This window comes from Mya arenaria, chromosome 17 (assembly GCF_026914265.1).
Source record: "Mya arenaria isolate MELC-2E11 chromosome 17, ASM2691426v1".
NCBI lineage: Eukaryota > Metazoa > Mollusca > Bivalvia > Myida > Myidae > Mya > Mya arenaria.
This window is the reverse complement of record NC_069138.1, coordinates 48,442,339-48,459,082: the sequence shown is the minus strand read 5'-3', so window position 1 is coordinate 48,459,082 and position 16,744 is coordinate 48,442,339. Positions and strand designations below refer to the sequence as shown.

The following is a 16,744-nucleotide window of genomic DNA, read 5'->3' as shown; positions in this document are numbered from 1 at the left end:
ACAATGTAATTACAACCATACATGTATATAAGCAATAGTTTTATTCCCATTATTGCACTAGAAAATTTGGTCCAAAAAGTAAAAATTTCCCTAAAATTTAAATAATTTCTCAAAAATATATCTAAAAATTGATTAGATCTATCTATTGAGTTAATTCAACGAATAAATGTCTATCTTAGTTGCCGAGTTAAAGTTTGGTAAGTTTGCTGTCGTATCTAGGAACTTGTTTATCAATGGGTACGTCCTTCTTCCACACGGGCGGGATGATGCACATGGGCTGGCCCACGCGCGGGCGCCACACAAGCATCTGGGCGCTGTTGGCGTTAGGCGGCATGAGGGCACATTTAGGAATGGGAACGTGGTGTTCGAGGACTTCCGGTTGGCGGGGAACCGGATTGCTCATCAGCTTCGCTCTCTGACCTAAGATGAGAGAGAAGTTAACTTCGCGGTATATTTATAAGTAGTTGACAAAACAAACCCGTATCCGTCGTCGTCGGCAGCAACCACTAAAATTTTGTTTACAAAACAAATACCTAGCTTAAGATGAAACCAGCGTAACGGTGATATAAACTATGTCATAGAGAAAATGGAACACGAATCGAAATCGATGCAATAAGAATGTTCGGTGTAGTTTTTTTATCAGACGCTTGTGAAAATGACGTGTGATGAATAAGGCACTTAAGCTATTGACATATTCGGAGACTTACGTATTGGCAGTGATAATGGCGACATGGTTACAGCGTTTCAAATTCTTACCGAGAGGTTTCGAGGGGTCAACGTCAATATTTAGCTGCATGTTCCATCGGATGTTCTTGAGAATGTAGGCTTTCTGCGTGGTCATGTTCCAGACCACAAGCCAGACGTTGAAAGTCTGATCCCGGGTGATATGGGTCAAGTTCGGGGGACCTGCACACACATACATGTTTCAATTATACACTATGAACTTATGTGAGCTCTAGAAATCATTAACTATTTGTCTAAAAGTGTCAAGTTTGTGGTTCTTGTTTTCGTTGCCGCATCCTCCTATATTAGTCCAAATAATTGTACGTTGACGGATTTTTTTTAGATTTTTGATATGGCAAATCCTTCACGTACAAATTGTTTAGTATCAAAAGTGGGTAGTTGTTCCGATCAGGATTCCGGGTTAGTCCAAATAATTGTACGTTGACGGATTTTTTTTAGATTTTTGATATGGCAAATCCTTCACGTACAAATTGTTTAGTATCAAAAGTGGGTAGTTGTTCCGATCAGGATTCCGGGTTAAAGCATATAGCGTCTATAAAATATCATAAAAACAAGAAATATTACCAGATAATGTTATTTTATATTAGTTCCGTACACAAAAAAATAAATATCCAACTTATAATTATGAGTTTGACGGCTTTTTTTCATTTCATTCTGTCAAAACATAACGATATATACATGAAGGGCACCTGCAAGGCTTTAGGGCACAGTTTTAAATCGCTCGGAACATTTCGGCCATGGCCGAGTTGTTACGATTGTATAACGAGGTCTATCAAGCTTTGTCGGAGGAGGCCGAGCTATTACGATTGTATCGAGTTGTTCCCCTTCGCATAATTGTTGTCTGTGTCAGTCAGCTTTCGTTTTATTGGAAAGGTAAACAACTTGTTTTAATGCACTAAATGCTTGTTTTGTGCAAAATAACATTTCACTTACATGGTAAAATATGAATATAACTATTTATGATCAATTTCAACCATAAAATACTTCACTTAAAACAATTTCAATATTTTTAAAACACCCCCGTTTTTTGCACATTCCCGTTTAGACGTTAGGGATTGGAAGAATCCCGTATAACACGTCTATTATTTTAGACTACCTCCTATATACATACAATTCCTTTGTTTTTAACCACAGTAGTCAGTACCGTATTCACGGTTAATATTCTACTTATATTCTGCATACATCCAAACACGTTTTCAATGGAAAATTGCTGAGGAAGTCTGACTGACTAAATATGAAATATTATTACCATGGTTACCTTGGCTCCTCATGGCGGGATTTCTCCAGGTGACATGCGGGTGGAAGTTGTCGTTCATGGTAACGGTGGCCGTCTGGTACATCTTGCATGGACCCTCGAATGTCACTGTCTCGTTCCGGGAGCCATACCAGGGATAGTGGTGCCCGTCACAGTCGCTGATCATGTTTTGTGTACCGGAACTCAGCTCCGGGAACTCCCAGCTCGTGCTTAATACAGGAAGTGACGTGATAAATTAATGATTTATGTTATGTCGTGATGATTGAGCGTAACATGGCATGTGCAAACGTGTTCAAATCTTAGTTGATGAATCTTTAACATATGGGTGACAGGGAATATGAAATCCTCGGTAAAAACGCATCTTTGACGAGATAAGTTTATACGATGTACATGTACATTTACAATAAAAATGACTACAAGCACTCACTATCCCTCGTCGCTGTACGTGTTATGGAAGGTCATGTCAGTGCACGCCTGGATCCAGCCGATCTTCCACTTGTGTTGCTCTGACAGCGGTGCCATTTCCACCGTGGCGCTAGCTCTGTAAGAGATCTTGCAATTTTTAAGCTAAGCTTAAAGACAAGTGATGCAATGATATAGACGATCTTCTAACCCGGGCGCCATATGCAGCTCACGCTGCGCTAGCTCTAAGGGAGGTGCAATACAAAGCACTGGTAGCTATAAACGAGAGTAGCTACCAGTATCGGGTACGTATTTTTCTATTGCATAATTAAGGATTATTTTGTGGATGCAATTATAAACAATGACTTCGAGCATTGTCACAATAAATTTATTGTCAATAATAACATTTAATCTCCAAGCATCAAGTCACGGTGTCAAAACGTCCTTCCATTGTAGCGTCGAAATAAATATGTAGGATGGCTGTAAGGCATCCGAGACACAAATATTCGATTGTTTTATGTCTGGTGTCTCCAGATCATGTGAGTGTCATTTTAAAGGGCAGTAAATGTTCAGAAAAAAATCTAAAGCTTTTACTGTAATAATATAACAAGTTTTTGTTGTTGTTTTTTCGGTCTACAAGGATTAAAAAAAAAGTCATTTATGACCCATTTTAGGTGAAATGTAGAGCAAATAAAGTTTATATACAGTCGAATCCCGTTGGCTCGAACTCCCAAGGACCGGCGAAAATACCTCGAGCCTCAGGAAATTCGAGCCAAGCGGTAATGCTTACATTTAATAGAATAAAATTGATCCTTTACATCCAGTTCGACCCAGCGAGGAAATCGAGCCAAGCGAGTTCGATTCTACTAGTACCAGAAAACACGAATCAGACATGTCGCCTGACGGGAGCGCCGATATTTGTTGAACTGAGTTCAATACATTTGTATATCATATAATAAAAAAGTAGAAAATCAATTTACATCAATGATGACATTTTCCTTGCATATTTCGAGGAAAGCATGGAAAATTGAAAAAAAAAAACATGACAATTTTGCGAACCAAACAGTTTTTGCAATTATCGAATAACTGTACTGTGGTCCCATTTAACAGGATTAAGCTAGGCTCACTATTTTTAAACGGTGTAAATTGTGTAATATTTGCATTCTAACGCTTTTTGGGGGACTTTTTAACAAACTAGCTAGTAAAAACTAACTTTAAATAAGATATTTGGCTTAATGAAATAAGGAACTTAAGCTAGTTACGCTAAAGAACTGCTGAGAAATTGTGAAAAATGTGAATTTGGTTTTGAAAAATCCCTAAGCCATAACACTGGAAAACATAATGATATTATGATATTCTTGTTCATAAAAATCAAATGAGATATTTTCGCAACGCAATTTTCATTGGAATGCTTGATAATGTGAATACCGTCAAAGTGAATTAGCATGTTAGATCTATTTTTGACAATTCAAGGACCATAACTCTATAGAGTTCATAATGCAATTAAGCTGTTGATCAAACCCAGTTGAGATATATAAAGCCTCTAAATATTGTTACCAAGTTAGGGAGGGGACACAGTGAATTTTTTGACAAATAAAGGGCCAAAACTCCACAGTTTATAATACGATCCTGGCTATTGGTCGCACTCGGTTGAGATATAACGCCCATAATCGTTGTAACGAAATTTGGTTACAGTGGATAAGAAATAATTAAGTTAGAGCGCGGGCAAAGTGGAATTTCTTTAGACGCTACCGAATTCCGTCTCATGCCCCGACCGGGGATTGAACCCCGGACCCTTTGTTTGGCATGCGGACAGCGTATACAACCGCGTCGCTTAAGGGCAAGTCTGTTGGAAGTCGGCTAACACGGCTGACACTATAAATGTTCTGGTTAAGAATAACGTACTATGGTTTATGAAATAATACCCACCTAAAATTTGGTGTTTTGTACTTCAAAACAGTCGAAGAGCTTTCGTCAATGCTGGTTGGAAGGTTATCAATAAGCGTGCGGAAGTTTAGCACCCTAACTTTTTGGTGAATTTCTTTCAAATGCCCCGGCTTAATAACAACTCTGTTGATGTTGCCCATTTCTTGGTCTTTGTCACCCTTATGAGCCATTATTTTTTTAAAAATAAAAAAATGTCGAACGATAAACGAAATTATGAAGCCGGTGAATGTTATAATGCTGACTCGCAGATTCACCAGCGCTTATTTGTTACTAAGCGACGGCGTCACGTCTTTTCACGTAGTGTTTATACTTTCTCGGATACGTGACGTTCGCGACGTCGAAGTCAAACTCTTTTGATCGATTTTCATGCTGATTAAATAATCAATGACAAGTAATGTCAGTATGATTTTTAATAGAATAAAGCTAAATGTTAAATGGAATTTCAGATTTCTACTGTGATATTTGCGTTGCAGCCTTGAGATGCATGCCATATAATTAATGGTGATATGTAACCGGTAGATTTAAATTTATTAAATTTATGGACTTTATATGTTCTATATTTAGTAACAAGTCCCGGCATGCTCTAAATGTTTGGAATAGCCGACTTCCGTTATAGATAGTAGTTTATTGATCAGTACGTGATCAAGTTTAAGGACGAATGTTTGGATTTTTTTTGTATTAAGTGTAACGAAATGTCGACTTCACGTATAAGAACAAAGGGTAAGGATTCTGGAAAAGCCAACGGCCACATTGGTGGAAAATCAAAGAAACGAAAATCTGCAAATGATTCGTCCTCTTTTTTGGCAACCATTTTGCAGCTGGACGAAAAATACACTTCAATTTGTGCAATATGTGCAAACAAAGACTCGCCATTAAGCCTTTTGAGACCAGTTATGAAGCTGCTGGAGATCTCCTGTCACGGAATTCCATGGCTTACTGGCACAGTGCTGTTGATTCTCTCTGTACACTTGGCTCATCATGTGGAAATGTCGGTGAATCTTCTGTTTGGTAAGTCATAATTACACAGTGACAAGCTCAAACATTCCATATAAAGTTGAAGTCTGTCAATGATTTTTTCCTACCTGGTTATTTATTTGTCTATACTTCAAGATGTATATTTTATATTATGGTACATCTACATTTTAATACAGTTGTTTACAAACTACAAAAGCTTCCTAGAATAAATCCAGGAACTTTGTAGTGTGCGTGGGTAAGAACCAGCCGGTCCCTAGACTTACCGAAATACGATTATTTACCGAAAGACGGATAAAATTACCGAAAGACGTATGAAAGTTACCGAAAGACGCCTTCTAATGCATTTATTTTATTGTTTTTATATTAATATTATACAAATACATGGGTCCGCAAATACATTACCAAACCAAATTTTAGAGAAAAATATTAAAATATAATGATGTAATAGACAGTTGAAATTTCAGTGTTCGAGATCGAATTCCGCGTGCCGACTCGCCAACCGAAAGACAGATAAAAGCTTCCAAAATAATCAATTATTCCAATTAATGATAATCTCATAATATCCATATAACTAAAACACACTCATAAAAATGAAAAAGTTCATGAAAATATTTACTTATTGTTCAATTGAATAAAGACAATGTGTCAGTGAAATGGTTGTCTCCCTTCGCCAACCGAAAGACGATTTAACGTAGGTAAAACTAATTTATTAGTTGTTGTATTATGAAAATGATTATGAATTTGGATTCAAATAATAGCATTTATATTCTTATGGAAATGTTAGATCAATTGTATATACAGCATTTGAAAGTATTTTGGAATATACTTGAAACATTGCCTTTGAAATAGGTCGAAAATGTCGCTAAAATCATTTTCTTTAACTAACTTAGATCTACAGTATAGTTCAGGGCTTTCAAATTTTAATTTTTGTTTATATGAAAATTGAAAAAAAAGAAGTTTTTAAACAGCGAGGTTCTCATCTTCAGATAAATTAGCTTACTTATGGACAATAATAACCAGACCACACCAAATACACACAATCAGGCGATGTTTAAAACAACATAATTATCACCCAGTGTATGACACCCCACAAAGTAGCGGCACGTTTTTTGGGGGACAGTTTGGTATTATTGAAAGTGTGTTAATTTGGGTAAACCCTTTTTGGCTCTGTGACACGTGTTGAGCAAATACCATAATAATTACGCATTAAAGGACCGCATTACGTGTACATTTATAATTGCGGGTGATTTTCACACAAATTGACGGCTTCATTTGAAGATTCATAAATAACAATTGCGAGTAAAAAGGTAAGTTATTGCTGTAAGTATTAAAGAAGTCCAAATTAATAGAACTTTACACTCTGAAATCATTAATGATGGATGAGTTTCCTTGTGCTATATGTGCTGGAAATGCAGGCTATTATTTCTAATGCGCACCATGATAAACCATAAAAAATAAAGTATTTTAACTTTAACTGTTTGATTTCAACGATGAAGATATCTACATAGTTAATAATAAATATTGCACATAATAATGATACATAATTCAATTCGGGCAACATTATTGCCATGCACATATGAACTTAGGTAACAACAACTTTCTTTTCTTCATGGACATATATACGCATGGTGCATTCAAAGGTAATTATTAATATATTCTTATAACTCAATCTCAATTTTATTGTTTGTATGTCTGACACATTTGTTTGTAACACAAGGTGAATTTTCAATGTACATTTACCATAGCTTTTGTCATTAACATGTATATGTCTTTGTCAATGATTTAAATACATATTGTAAGTTAATCATTTTATTTTGTATTTGCAGCATTCAATATTTCATATAATTTTATTATGTGTATGGCTTATGTTTTATGCAGCCTTCCATGTTCGATGTTAATCAAATGTATATATGTCATGTATGTAGAGAAATGATGAAAAATAAAATAAAAATTTAGTATTAAGTTAACTGTATATATTTGTTCTTACTTCACCTTAAACATATCAATAAATCGTATTTTGGTTGAGAACAGGAGAATACTCGTATTGGCTAAATAAAGGAAATTCTTTTGTCAAAAAACTTATTTCTAGATATTATTTTATTTTTTTTTGGATACAATGTGTAAAATCATCAAATATATATGAATATTAAAAATAAATACAATAGCAAGCGTCTTTCGGTAAATTTCTATCATATTTACTCCCAAACTCCGCGCAGTGTTACTTCCCTTGCAGTACAGTAATCACTGCCTTCACAAATATCACGTGATGATAGAAACGGCACGTGATTGCAATTTACAAAATGGACGGAACACCTTTAAAAGAAATTCCAGCAACATGTTTCATTTGTTTAGAAAATAAACGATTTTATTCCATAAAAGGAAAAAATGCAAAACGTTCGATACATGTCTGAATAGCTAACAACACATCCATGTTGATATTGTAATTTGTAAATCCTACTTTCAATTTGAAAAAAGACCGAACATTTCCGAATGTTTTTTTTAATTGTTATTTTTTTATAAAACATATTATGCCTATCAACTGGCGTAAAGTAATTATTTAAGAAAGGATATAAGAATAAATATATATGATTAAAAAAAATGCCATTAAAAGTTTTCATCCAATTTTGGATGAAAATCTTGTGGTGGCAGTGATTACTGTACTGCAAGGGAAGTAACACTGCGCGGAGTTTGATTTACTCCAGTTTAACCATATCCATAAATCGTATTTCGGTTGACGACGGGAGATAACTCTATTTGACTAAAAAAGGGAAATTCTTTTTGTCAATAAAGTCATTATTTCTAAATATTTTTTTTTTAATTTTTGGCTACAATGCGTATAATCATTATATATACAAGATTATTTAAATACAAATGCATTAGAAGGCGTCTTTCGGTAACTTTCATGCGTATTTCGGTAATTTTATCCGTCTTTCGGTAAATAATCGTATTTCGGTAAGTCTAGGGACCCAGAACCAGCTGCCCAGTTAGTTTAGTTAATTAGAGCTACAGACTACTCTCCTGGTAGTTGTGTGTTTAAGCCCCACACTGGGAGCACTTTTCTTTAGTGGTGGCAGCGGAAAACAGCAGGAGGCTCCTGTCGGCCTAAAATGTTCAAGGGGAGAGGTGTGTAGTCAGTGATGTGATTTGTCCTCGGAATCCAGGGACCCCCCCCCCCCCCCCCAAAAAAAAAAAAATAATATAAATTAAAAAAAATTTTTTTAGCTGATTAAAAAAGTTACTAGTGTGCTTTTGGTTGTTAGAGTTGATATCCCAGTTTGCTTCAAATTTAAAGTCAGAAGAACCCTCAAAACAGCTTCTAAAAAGCCAGATTTTCTTCTATGGCAGTGTGCTTTTGACTCCAAAAGTTCCCCAAGAACCCATGGCCAAAAATGGTTTCAGCCCTCGAGCTGCCAGGTCAATCACATCCCTGGTACTAGTGTGTGTTGGTAAGAACAAGTCACCCTGTTAGTTCAGTTGTTTGAGCTCTGTCTAAGTGTAACAGCGGTCGATTGTTCGAGCCTCACACCGGTCAGACTTTTTCTCCCAGGTTTTCTTTAACTTGTATTATCAATTAATTGTGTATGTTTTTTTTGCATGCAGACAAGGAACAAAATTAAGCATTTGTTTTAATGAATGCAGAGTGTTTATGCAAACACAACAGTTTTATAAGATAGTAATTGTAATAGTTATTGACCCTGAAGGTTTTGTGTGCAAGATTGATTTGATTCACTTAAAAAAATACATATATCTACATGTACTACAATCATACAGAATAACAAAAGTTGATATCCTGAAATGCAGCATAATAAAACACATTTAAGAAAAGTCTATGATATTCAGAAAAAGTTATTTTTAAATGTATACATTATCTCAAATGATGCTATTTTTTCCTTTAGGTCTGATCCTTGATCTGATCGTGATCGGCATCTTGAAGGTTGCATTCCGAAGATCTAGACCAAAACACAACGAAATGGACATGTTTGCCACTGTTTCTATCGACAACTACTCCTTCCCATCTGGTCACGCTTCAAGAGCCGGCATGCTGGCATGCTTCTTCTTAATTGAGTATCTGAGCTGTCCAACCAAGGAACTGTTGATTCTTGCCTGGTCTTTTACGGTGACAATTTCCAGAGTGGTGCTTGGTAGGCATCACCTTATTGATGTGGTATGCGGTTATGGGGTTGGGATTCTGGAATATTTGATGTTAGTTCATTTGTGGATACCACAAAAAACCTGCATGAGCTGGCTTGAGCTCTACTTTAGTCATTTTCATTTATGAAGAAAATATTTTGTACCAGTTAGTCAATTACAAATGAATTAAAGTCCATTGTCATTCCACTGAGTCAGGCCTACATAAGTGTTGGGAATTGAACCAAATTTTATTGTTGATTGTCAGTTTTAAAAACTGAATGATGATCAATTAATAGTTTCATACTTGTACAAAAACTTCCCTCTTCGCATTTATGCTATATTATTTGAAAAAATAATTTATAACTACAATAATGCATTTCCTCTGATTAACTTGTATTATAAGAAAAAAAGAAAAGAATGAAAATGTATATTTTCAATAATTAATTATGACAAAATCATCATCAATAGTCGCATGTGTTGACCTTTTTGGTCAATATTCAAATATAATTGATCATCGATACAACATTTACATATTTCAACATACTTAATATAAATTAAGTATGCAAGTGTAAGTGGCTATTCAGCTACTTTCCTTATTCATTTGGATGTACATTAAGAGGCTTACCGTCTTTATAAACACAATAAAGTTACTTTAAAAATTATTTGTGATAAATGAAAAATAAGTTCATATTCAGCCAGTAGGTTCTTTGTGAAATAGTTCATAATTCACTAGAATTAAATGGCCCAAACTTTTTTTGATATTGAAAATATTTTTAGAAATAATTGTATGCCTTTCTATATTGTTTTTGTTATTTAATGAAGATTATTGATTTCGTAGTTGTTAACTTGTCATGTTTTATGTTTGGAATTCTTGATGATCTGAATATATGTATGTTTCTCAGTATAGTTATTGTTACAGACCATCATTCATCTACTGGTAACACTGCAGTCAATTGTATTTATATTTTATAAATTTTTAATGTAATTTTCTCTTTAAGATGTTGTTACTGCTGACTTTCAAGTTTAAGTATAGTTAAAGAAACAATTTCTATCTTATATATTATCTCTATTTTCATAATTATTTACAGGTTTATCCAAATGTAAATACCTATACTGTCCATGTCAAATGTAAAGAATAACCCTTTGGCCTTCCACACATTTAATTTCAGCACAGCATTTACAATTGTTAAAATATTCAAGTCACAAGTCTTTTTATCTACCTCCCTTCTGTTGTTAGTAGTTTTGTTCATTTAGGTGCTCAAGCCAGGATTTGAAAAGGGCAGGGTGTCCGAAAGGGCAGTTTTGATGCGCATTGAACAAGCTTAAATAAGCGCTTGCAAGGGCCATTGTTGAATTCATATTGTGTATGTGTTGTAATACTTTCAATACCTATAGTTTGTTATGAATACCTTAGGCTCTATAAATTATTTGCTAGATTGTCACCCCTGCCTTTCCCTCTTTTTTTCTGCAGCCCCATTCGTTTTTATTGACTCAAATAAAAGTGTTGAATGAGGATCTGTATAAATTTGCTTATCACTTCAGTACTGTTGGGAATGGTGTTTATTCCTACAAGCCAGTGTCGATGTAAACATTCACAGGTAAAAAAGGAGAATAATTATATGGTATTCTTCGTTTGTCTAGAGAAAACTAGAAAAACATGTGTAGTGTCCCTCATGCAACAAGAAAAAGCATGAACACATATTCAAAGGTGAAACAGTCCTCTAAGAACAATAAAAAATGAAAAAAGGGTTACCGCCCACCGCATACTAAAATGGATGAAAATCTAGCAATTGATTTTTATTGCCCTTAGCTGTTCCCTTTACTTTAATGTTTAAATTATGTATATTATTTTTATACCTATTTCTGAAAATTGACTGTAAAACAAAAGGGCACAGCAGGGTGTAATAAAAATACATCAGGGTGCTTGAAAAGGCAGCAGTGCACCCTGCCCTGTTGTTTACACTTACCTGGAGCACTGGTTCTCGACTGGTTCTATTCTCAAACAGTAATATTAGTATATATATGTTCTTTCCTTGTTACTGTCTGCATATTTTATTGTATAGAAATTTAAGTGTTTTAGATAATTTTTTAAAAGCTTTTTTACATTGGGACCAATTAAGCTGTTATCTTGTTGATGAGTGGTCTTTTATTTTTGATTATAGTTTTACTTAGTTGTTTTGCGAATGTCTCTTCTAATGGGGTCGTCAGATGAATTCTGATTTAATCATTTAGAGAAGAAGACCACCGAAGTTCCATATTGTCATTAATTGGCTGTGTTATGGGGGTTATGCAGCAGTTCACAAGTGTGTACTGGCTAGTGTAGAGACATTCGCGCCCAAACTAAGAAAACTCTCTATATATAATTTTGCTTAAAAAACCCCAATTAAAATCGGCAATCAAGCTGCTCCAAGCTGTTTGGTTAAGCAGAAATTAACAGTACATGATGATTTACATGAAGTTATAACTTGATGACACTTGGAGCATGTGAACTGTGTGGTAGTGGATGTATTTAGTACTTTATTGTAAAAATTAACATGTTTTCCCGGAATGTCTTTCTTGCAATTCACTTGTTGAGTTGCCATGTGTTTGAACAAATATCAATGCAATTATGTGATGTTATAGTAACTTTGTTTGAGACAGTAAAATAAAATGTTGTTTATTTCAAGTGTGTGTGTGGCTTTTGATGACAAAAAGGTTATATAATCTAAGCTGTATTATAAATTATAAACTTGAGCGGAATAATCCAGACACTTACAAGCATTGTAAAGTATTAAACTTTTTGATCTCCTATTATGCTGTTCTTTTCAATGTGTAAGTGACTGTAATGTGAAATGTTGAAGCCTAAATACCCCATACCTACCGGTAAATTGTAAGATGATCTCATTGGCTGTTTTTTAATGTTTGTAAATGGTCTAACAAATTTATATGATAGCTACTATGCCTATTCTGTCATTATTGGTGTTGTATTGTTTTTCTCTACACTACTATTGTAATCGAAAAATTAATTATGAAAAGCCAAATTAAGACATGTGATATATGTGTCACTTGGTAGTTTGCCAGTCTGGAATTTCGGCGGCCACTTTAACTAGAAGGAGAAGACTACATTCATATGTAGTCCTTTGTTAGGACTTGGGTGCAAGCTCCCTGAAGCGGTTACAGGGAGTACTTCGGAATGATTTGGGAAAGCTAGGTAGAGCCCCTGTGCCTCCTTGTTTTCAGTCCCTGTTGACGGACAACGTTGGTCACTCAGCCTTAAAGGCCTAGTTATACCCCCCAAAACAAAGTTCGGGGGGGGGGTATACTGGAATCGGGTTGTCCGTCTGTCTGTCTGTCCGTCTGTCCGTCCGTTTTTTTTTGTCCGGGATTCATCTTTGTCGTTATTGAACAAATCTTTTTCAAACTTTCAGATATTAATGGCCATGATGTAAACTTGCGCCTCTGTGAAATTGGTACGGGTCACATGACCCTGACCAGAGTTATCTCCCCTTGATGTGTTAAAGTAGGCAAAATAAGCCCTGTCCGGGATTCATCTTTGTTATTATTCAACAAATCTTTATCAAACTTTCAGAAATTAATGGCCATGTTGTAAACTTTCGCCTCTGTGAATTTGGTACAGGTCACATGACCCTGACTGGAGTTATCTCCCCTTGATGTGTTAAAGTAGGCAAAATAAGCCCTGTCCGGGATTCATCTTTGTTATTATTCAACAAATCTTTATCAAACTTTCAGAAATTAATGGCCATGTTGTAAACTTTCGCCTCTGTGAATTTGGTACAGGTCACATGACCCTGACTGGAGTTATCTCCCCTTGTAGGCAAAATTAGCTTTGTCCGGCCTAACTCCAGGGCAAACAACCTAGACATGGAGGGGTGGGGGGTATTCGTTAGCCTATGGCTTACAGTTCTAGTTTAAGGAATGTTTGGCATGGTAATCCTCTGCTGTGCATCTGCTAATTGCACTGGTGTCACTGTAGTGGCCAATTTCCTGTGTATTCGTTTATTGGCTCAGGGCAATTTAGGGTCCATCTTAATAATATAACAGCGAAAACTGCACAGCAGGATACTCAGATTGGAGATATGATAAGCCAATGAGGCAATAAGATAAATATCAATTAACAGAGGTTGTGTACAAATACAAGGTTTTTTTTTTGGGGGGGGGGGGGCACTTATAGAAGGCTGAAACTTGTAATTGAGTTTGGTTGATGTAGCCTTTCAACACCGAGTCAAGTTCAAGTTAACCAATATTTTATTTAGTGAATAGCAATCCTTTCAAATCAGATATTACCAATAACAAATAACATTCATCCAATTGCAAATCCAGTATGTTTTAAGTTTATTTTATGTTTATTCAACTGAAGTCTTCATATGTGGCCCAACTGTTTAGAAGTCTTTTGTTATCCCAGTATGACTATGGTTATGCCATTTAGAAAAAATCAGTTGTTTTCTAATTGAAAGCCAAAGTCCAGTCCCAAATCTCACCCGAAATTCTATATAAGGCCTCATTTACAAAAAGTCCTAACCCAATAAGAAAACTTAACCAATAAAAAGTCATTTCACAAAATATGGAAAAGCCATAACTACTGGCCAATTTAATCTCGGGATATAAATATGCAAATAAGACAAGTAAGTAAGACTTGTTAATTACTCTAAAAACTTGAAGGTTGTAGTGTCAATGGCCTACTGCACCATTATTCGGTTGATATTTTTTTAAAAAAATGCACACTGGGTTAAAATTTTAAAACTCTTTACACTTGCAGAAAATATGTATATGATTTAAATAAGTTCATGACCCACTCTGAATTCATCCAATATGGCTGCCAAAATGCGATATGGCTGTCATTACCATAATTATGATAGAACAAATTACCGATTTTAACGGGAATGAACCCTATTGTTCCTTTATTTCTGAGAATAGTAACGCTGGTCTACTTTCACGAGTCCGCTAGTGCTCGGTTGACTGACAACACTAGACCCTGGAGTCAAAATGCCAATGACGTTCTGTGGAATGGATCGCTGTTTCAATATAGTGGAGACGAGTGTTGATTTCCGTATGGAAGTGTGGACTGGCGCTGCCATGGAAACTTTGGTTCTGTCTGTAACGCATGTAAACACGCAGCCTTATGAGCATGGGGTTGCTTTCAGTGTTAAAAGGACTAATGCACCAGTCAATTGTAACCACACCGCCCCCCAGGTCCGGGGAAAGCCGGGGAAATGGGCCGTGTTTTTACCTTTTAGGTGGCCCCGCAGTGCCGGTAGAATGCGGTGGTTTTGTCTTCGCTTTAAATATAGCAGGGAATGGGCCTTACCAAGGGTCCCTGGGGTGCGGGGGCATTTGGCGGGGATTTTACCATCTGTTCGCTCCCGCAGGGCGGGGATTTTAGCAATATTTCAATTTTATAGGGTGTCTTTGTAAGATATATCAAAAAATAAATACAACATAAATAATGTATTTACTGCCGTCATATTACAATATATTTCTTTTATAGTTTTTCCTCTTAAAACTATTAAGGGTAATGGCAGACATCTTGGATGTTGGTGGCCATCTTGGACGAAAAGTCATGAGCTTTGTTAAACCTTAACGAGTCATCAGGCAAAGTTTCAGAATTGTAACCCAAAGTGCACAATTTGGTAAAAATTTGTCAAGATATGACTGGCCTACATTCAAAGAAAGGTGATAAAAAATAGTAATTTAACAGGAAGCCAATGCATGATTTAACAATTGCAAGTTACAACATATAGTCCAGACTCTATACAAAGTATCATCTTGCTTTGCCCACTCCATAGAAACTAATTTCTAAATGAAACAAAGTGCATTAAAATTACAATTCCAGAAATTTCTTGCAATGATATAACATTGTCTTTTATAACAAAAACCAACAGCAACAACTACAACTACAACAACGACAACAACAACTTTATTAATAAACAATAATAATAGCAATTTAAGTAAAAAATAAGAAATAACTTAAAATATTCACAAATAATTTCGACTTTTGCCTCACCAAATTTGCCTTCCTACGTATTAACCTCACACAGCATGTCACAGGCAGCGGTATTGCGAAAAGGCTTGTACAATCAAACTCTGATAAATGACCGAAGGCGGGGCGCTATGTTTTATTTAAAATGGTGAATGAATAGTAAAGTTATCTTTGTTTAAAGTATTCTTTCAGAGCAAAATATTGCATATACGACGCAATTTTCACGTGGTATACACACACTGTGTCTATCACCACACACGCCAGTTGTAGCACTAATACGTATACTTGATTGATTAATATTTGCCATTATAAGTACTTGATTTAACAAATGCTTTGATATGCATGAAATGCATACCTCATTATCAACCATACAAGACACATTAATTTGACCAAACTAAACATGAAAATACTTTATTTGAATTTGAAACGAAACGACATAATAAAATATCTAAAATATTTTATCATATTTGAGTGTTTACGCTCATGTTTCCGCAAATAGGATCACCAGACGGTTTATGATTTTATCATTGAGGTGTCACCCTTGGAAACCGGAAGACTGCTTTAAGACCGCAATCCGGAATATCGCTTAAACTTGAAATGAAATCAATCTAGTAAACCATAACAATTTTGCTTGATTTATGAAAATTATATTTACTTCCTGCCTCTCTGGTAATTTATTACATCAATCATTTGTAATAACACCTGCTCAGCGAGACTTACACTCCTTTTTGTGTATGCGCGTTATGATAGGAGTTCAAGATTATTTGTTTTTCAAAATGGGTAAAGATAATGTTCAATGATCCGATGCAAGCAAGAACTTATATTATATGGTTTTTTTATAATAATATCTACATGTTATTAGGAAATATATTATTTCATAAATTGTCTCTGAGGTTAATTTGCTGAAAGTGAACATGTAAAATTTAGACATTTAACACAACCTTAAGGCCATATCAAACTGTTACATTCAGATAGTGATTCTGTATATCAAAGCAAAACTTTCACTTCCTCCTATAACAAGGTATCGTGTAACAGGACAATACGCTATAGCGCTGGGATTTTCAAAGTCATTCGGCAAACGAATGAAATGCCTTTAAATGTTGTCTAAAAATTATCATTTTACATTGAATTATATAGGGAATAACAATGGTGGTGTGTAACCTAAAAGGGACCAAACTGCTTTGTTTAAAAAGTGTTATTTTTGGTAAGAAATGTATTGCATTTCACTATTTTTGGCAAATTTTCACAATTAAATGCATTTATCTTGTCCGGTTGATCAAAATATGCTATTTTCTGGTTTTCACAACTTTCGC

The 16,744-nt window shown here is 35.2% G+C and overlaps 2 protein-coding genes across 2 annotated transcripts; one reads left to right on the top strand and one right to left on the bottom strand.

The window, feature by feature from the left end:
* Positions 1-76: 76 nt before the first annotated feature.
* LOC128224195 (protein FAM78B-like) lies at positions 77-4,855 on the bottom strand. Its single transcript, XM_052933950.1, has 5 exons — positions 4,331-4,855; positions 2,427-2,540; positions 2,003-2,208; positions 757-906; positions 77-420 (listed from the first exon to the last, which is right to left on the bottom strand). Exons 1-5 carry the CDS (start codon positions 4,516-4,518, stop codon positions 188-190), a joined length of 891 nt encoding a protein of 296 aa, XP_052789910.1. The 5' UTR covers positions 4,519-4,855; the 3' UTR covers positions 77-187.
* A 98-nt stretch (positions 4,856-4,953) lies between these two features.
* Positions 4,954-12,119, top strand: LOC128224193 (polyisoprenoid diphosphate/phosphate phosphohydrolase PLPP6-like). Its single transcript, XM_052933948.1, has 2 exons — positions 4,954-5,356; positions 9,220-12,119. Exons 1-2 carry the CDS (start codon positions 5,041-5,043, stop codon positions 9,600-9,602), a joined length of 699 nt encoding a protein of 232 aa, XP_052789908.1. The 5' UTR covers positions 4,954-5,040; the 3' UTR covers positions 9,603-12,119.
* Positions 12,120-16,744: the final 4,625 nt, after the last annotated feature.

What these genes read in the sequence shown, in the direction of transcription:
- LOC128224195 (XM_052933950.1), bottom strand. Translation starts at nt 4,518, where the DNA reads ATGGCTCATAAGGGTGACAAAGACCAAGAAATGGGCAACATCAACAGA. An exon ending in TACAAAACACCAAATTTTAG is followed by an intron (nt 2,541 to 4,330) that starts GTGGGTATTATT and finishes GATCTCTTACAG; the next exon opens with AGCTAGCGCCACGGTGGAAA. An exon ending in TCCCGCCATGAGGAGCCAAG is followed by an intron (nt 907 to 2,002) that starts GTAACCATGGTA and finishes ATGTGTGTGCAG; the next exon opens with GTCCCCCGAACTTGACCCAT.
- LOC128224193 (XM_052933948.1), top strand. Translation starts at nt 5,041, where the DNA reads ATGTCGACTTCACGTATAAGAACAAAGGGTAAGGATTCTGGAAAAGCC. An exon ending in GTCGGTGAATCTTCTGTTTG is followed by an intron (nt 5,357 to 9,219) that starts GTAAGTCATAAT and finishes TTTTTCCTTTAG; the next exon opens with GTCTGATCCTTGATCTGATC.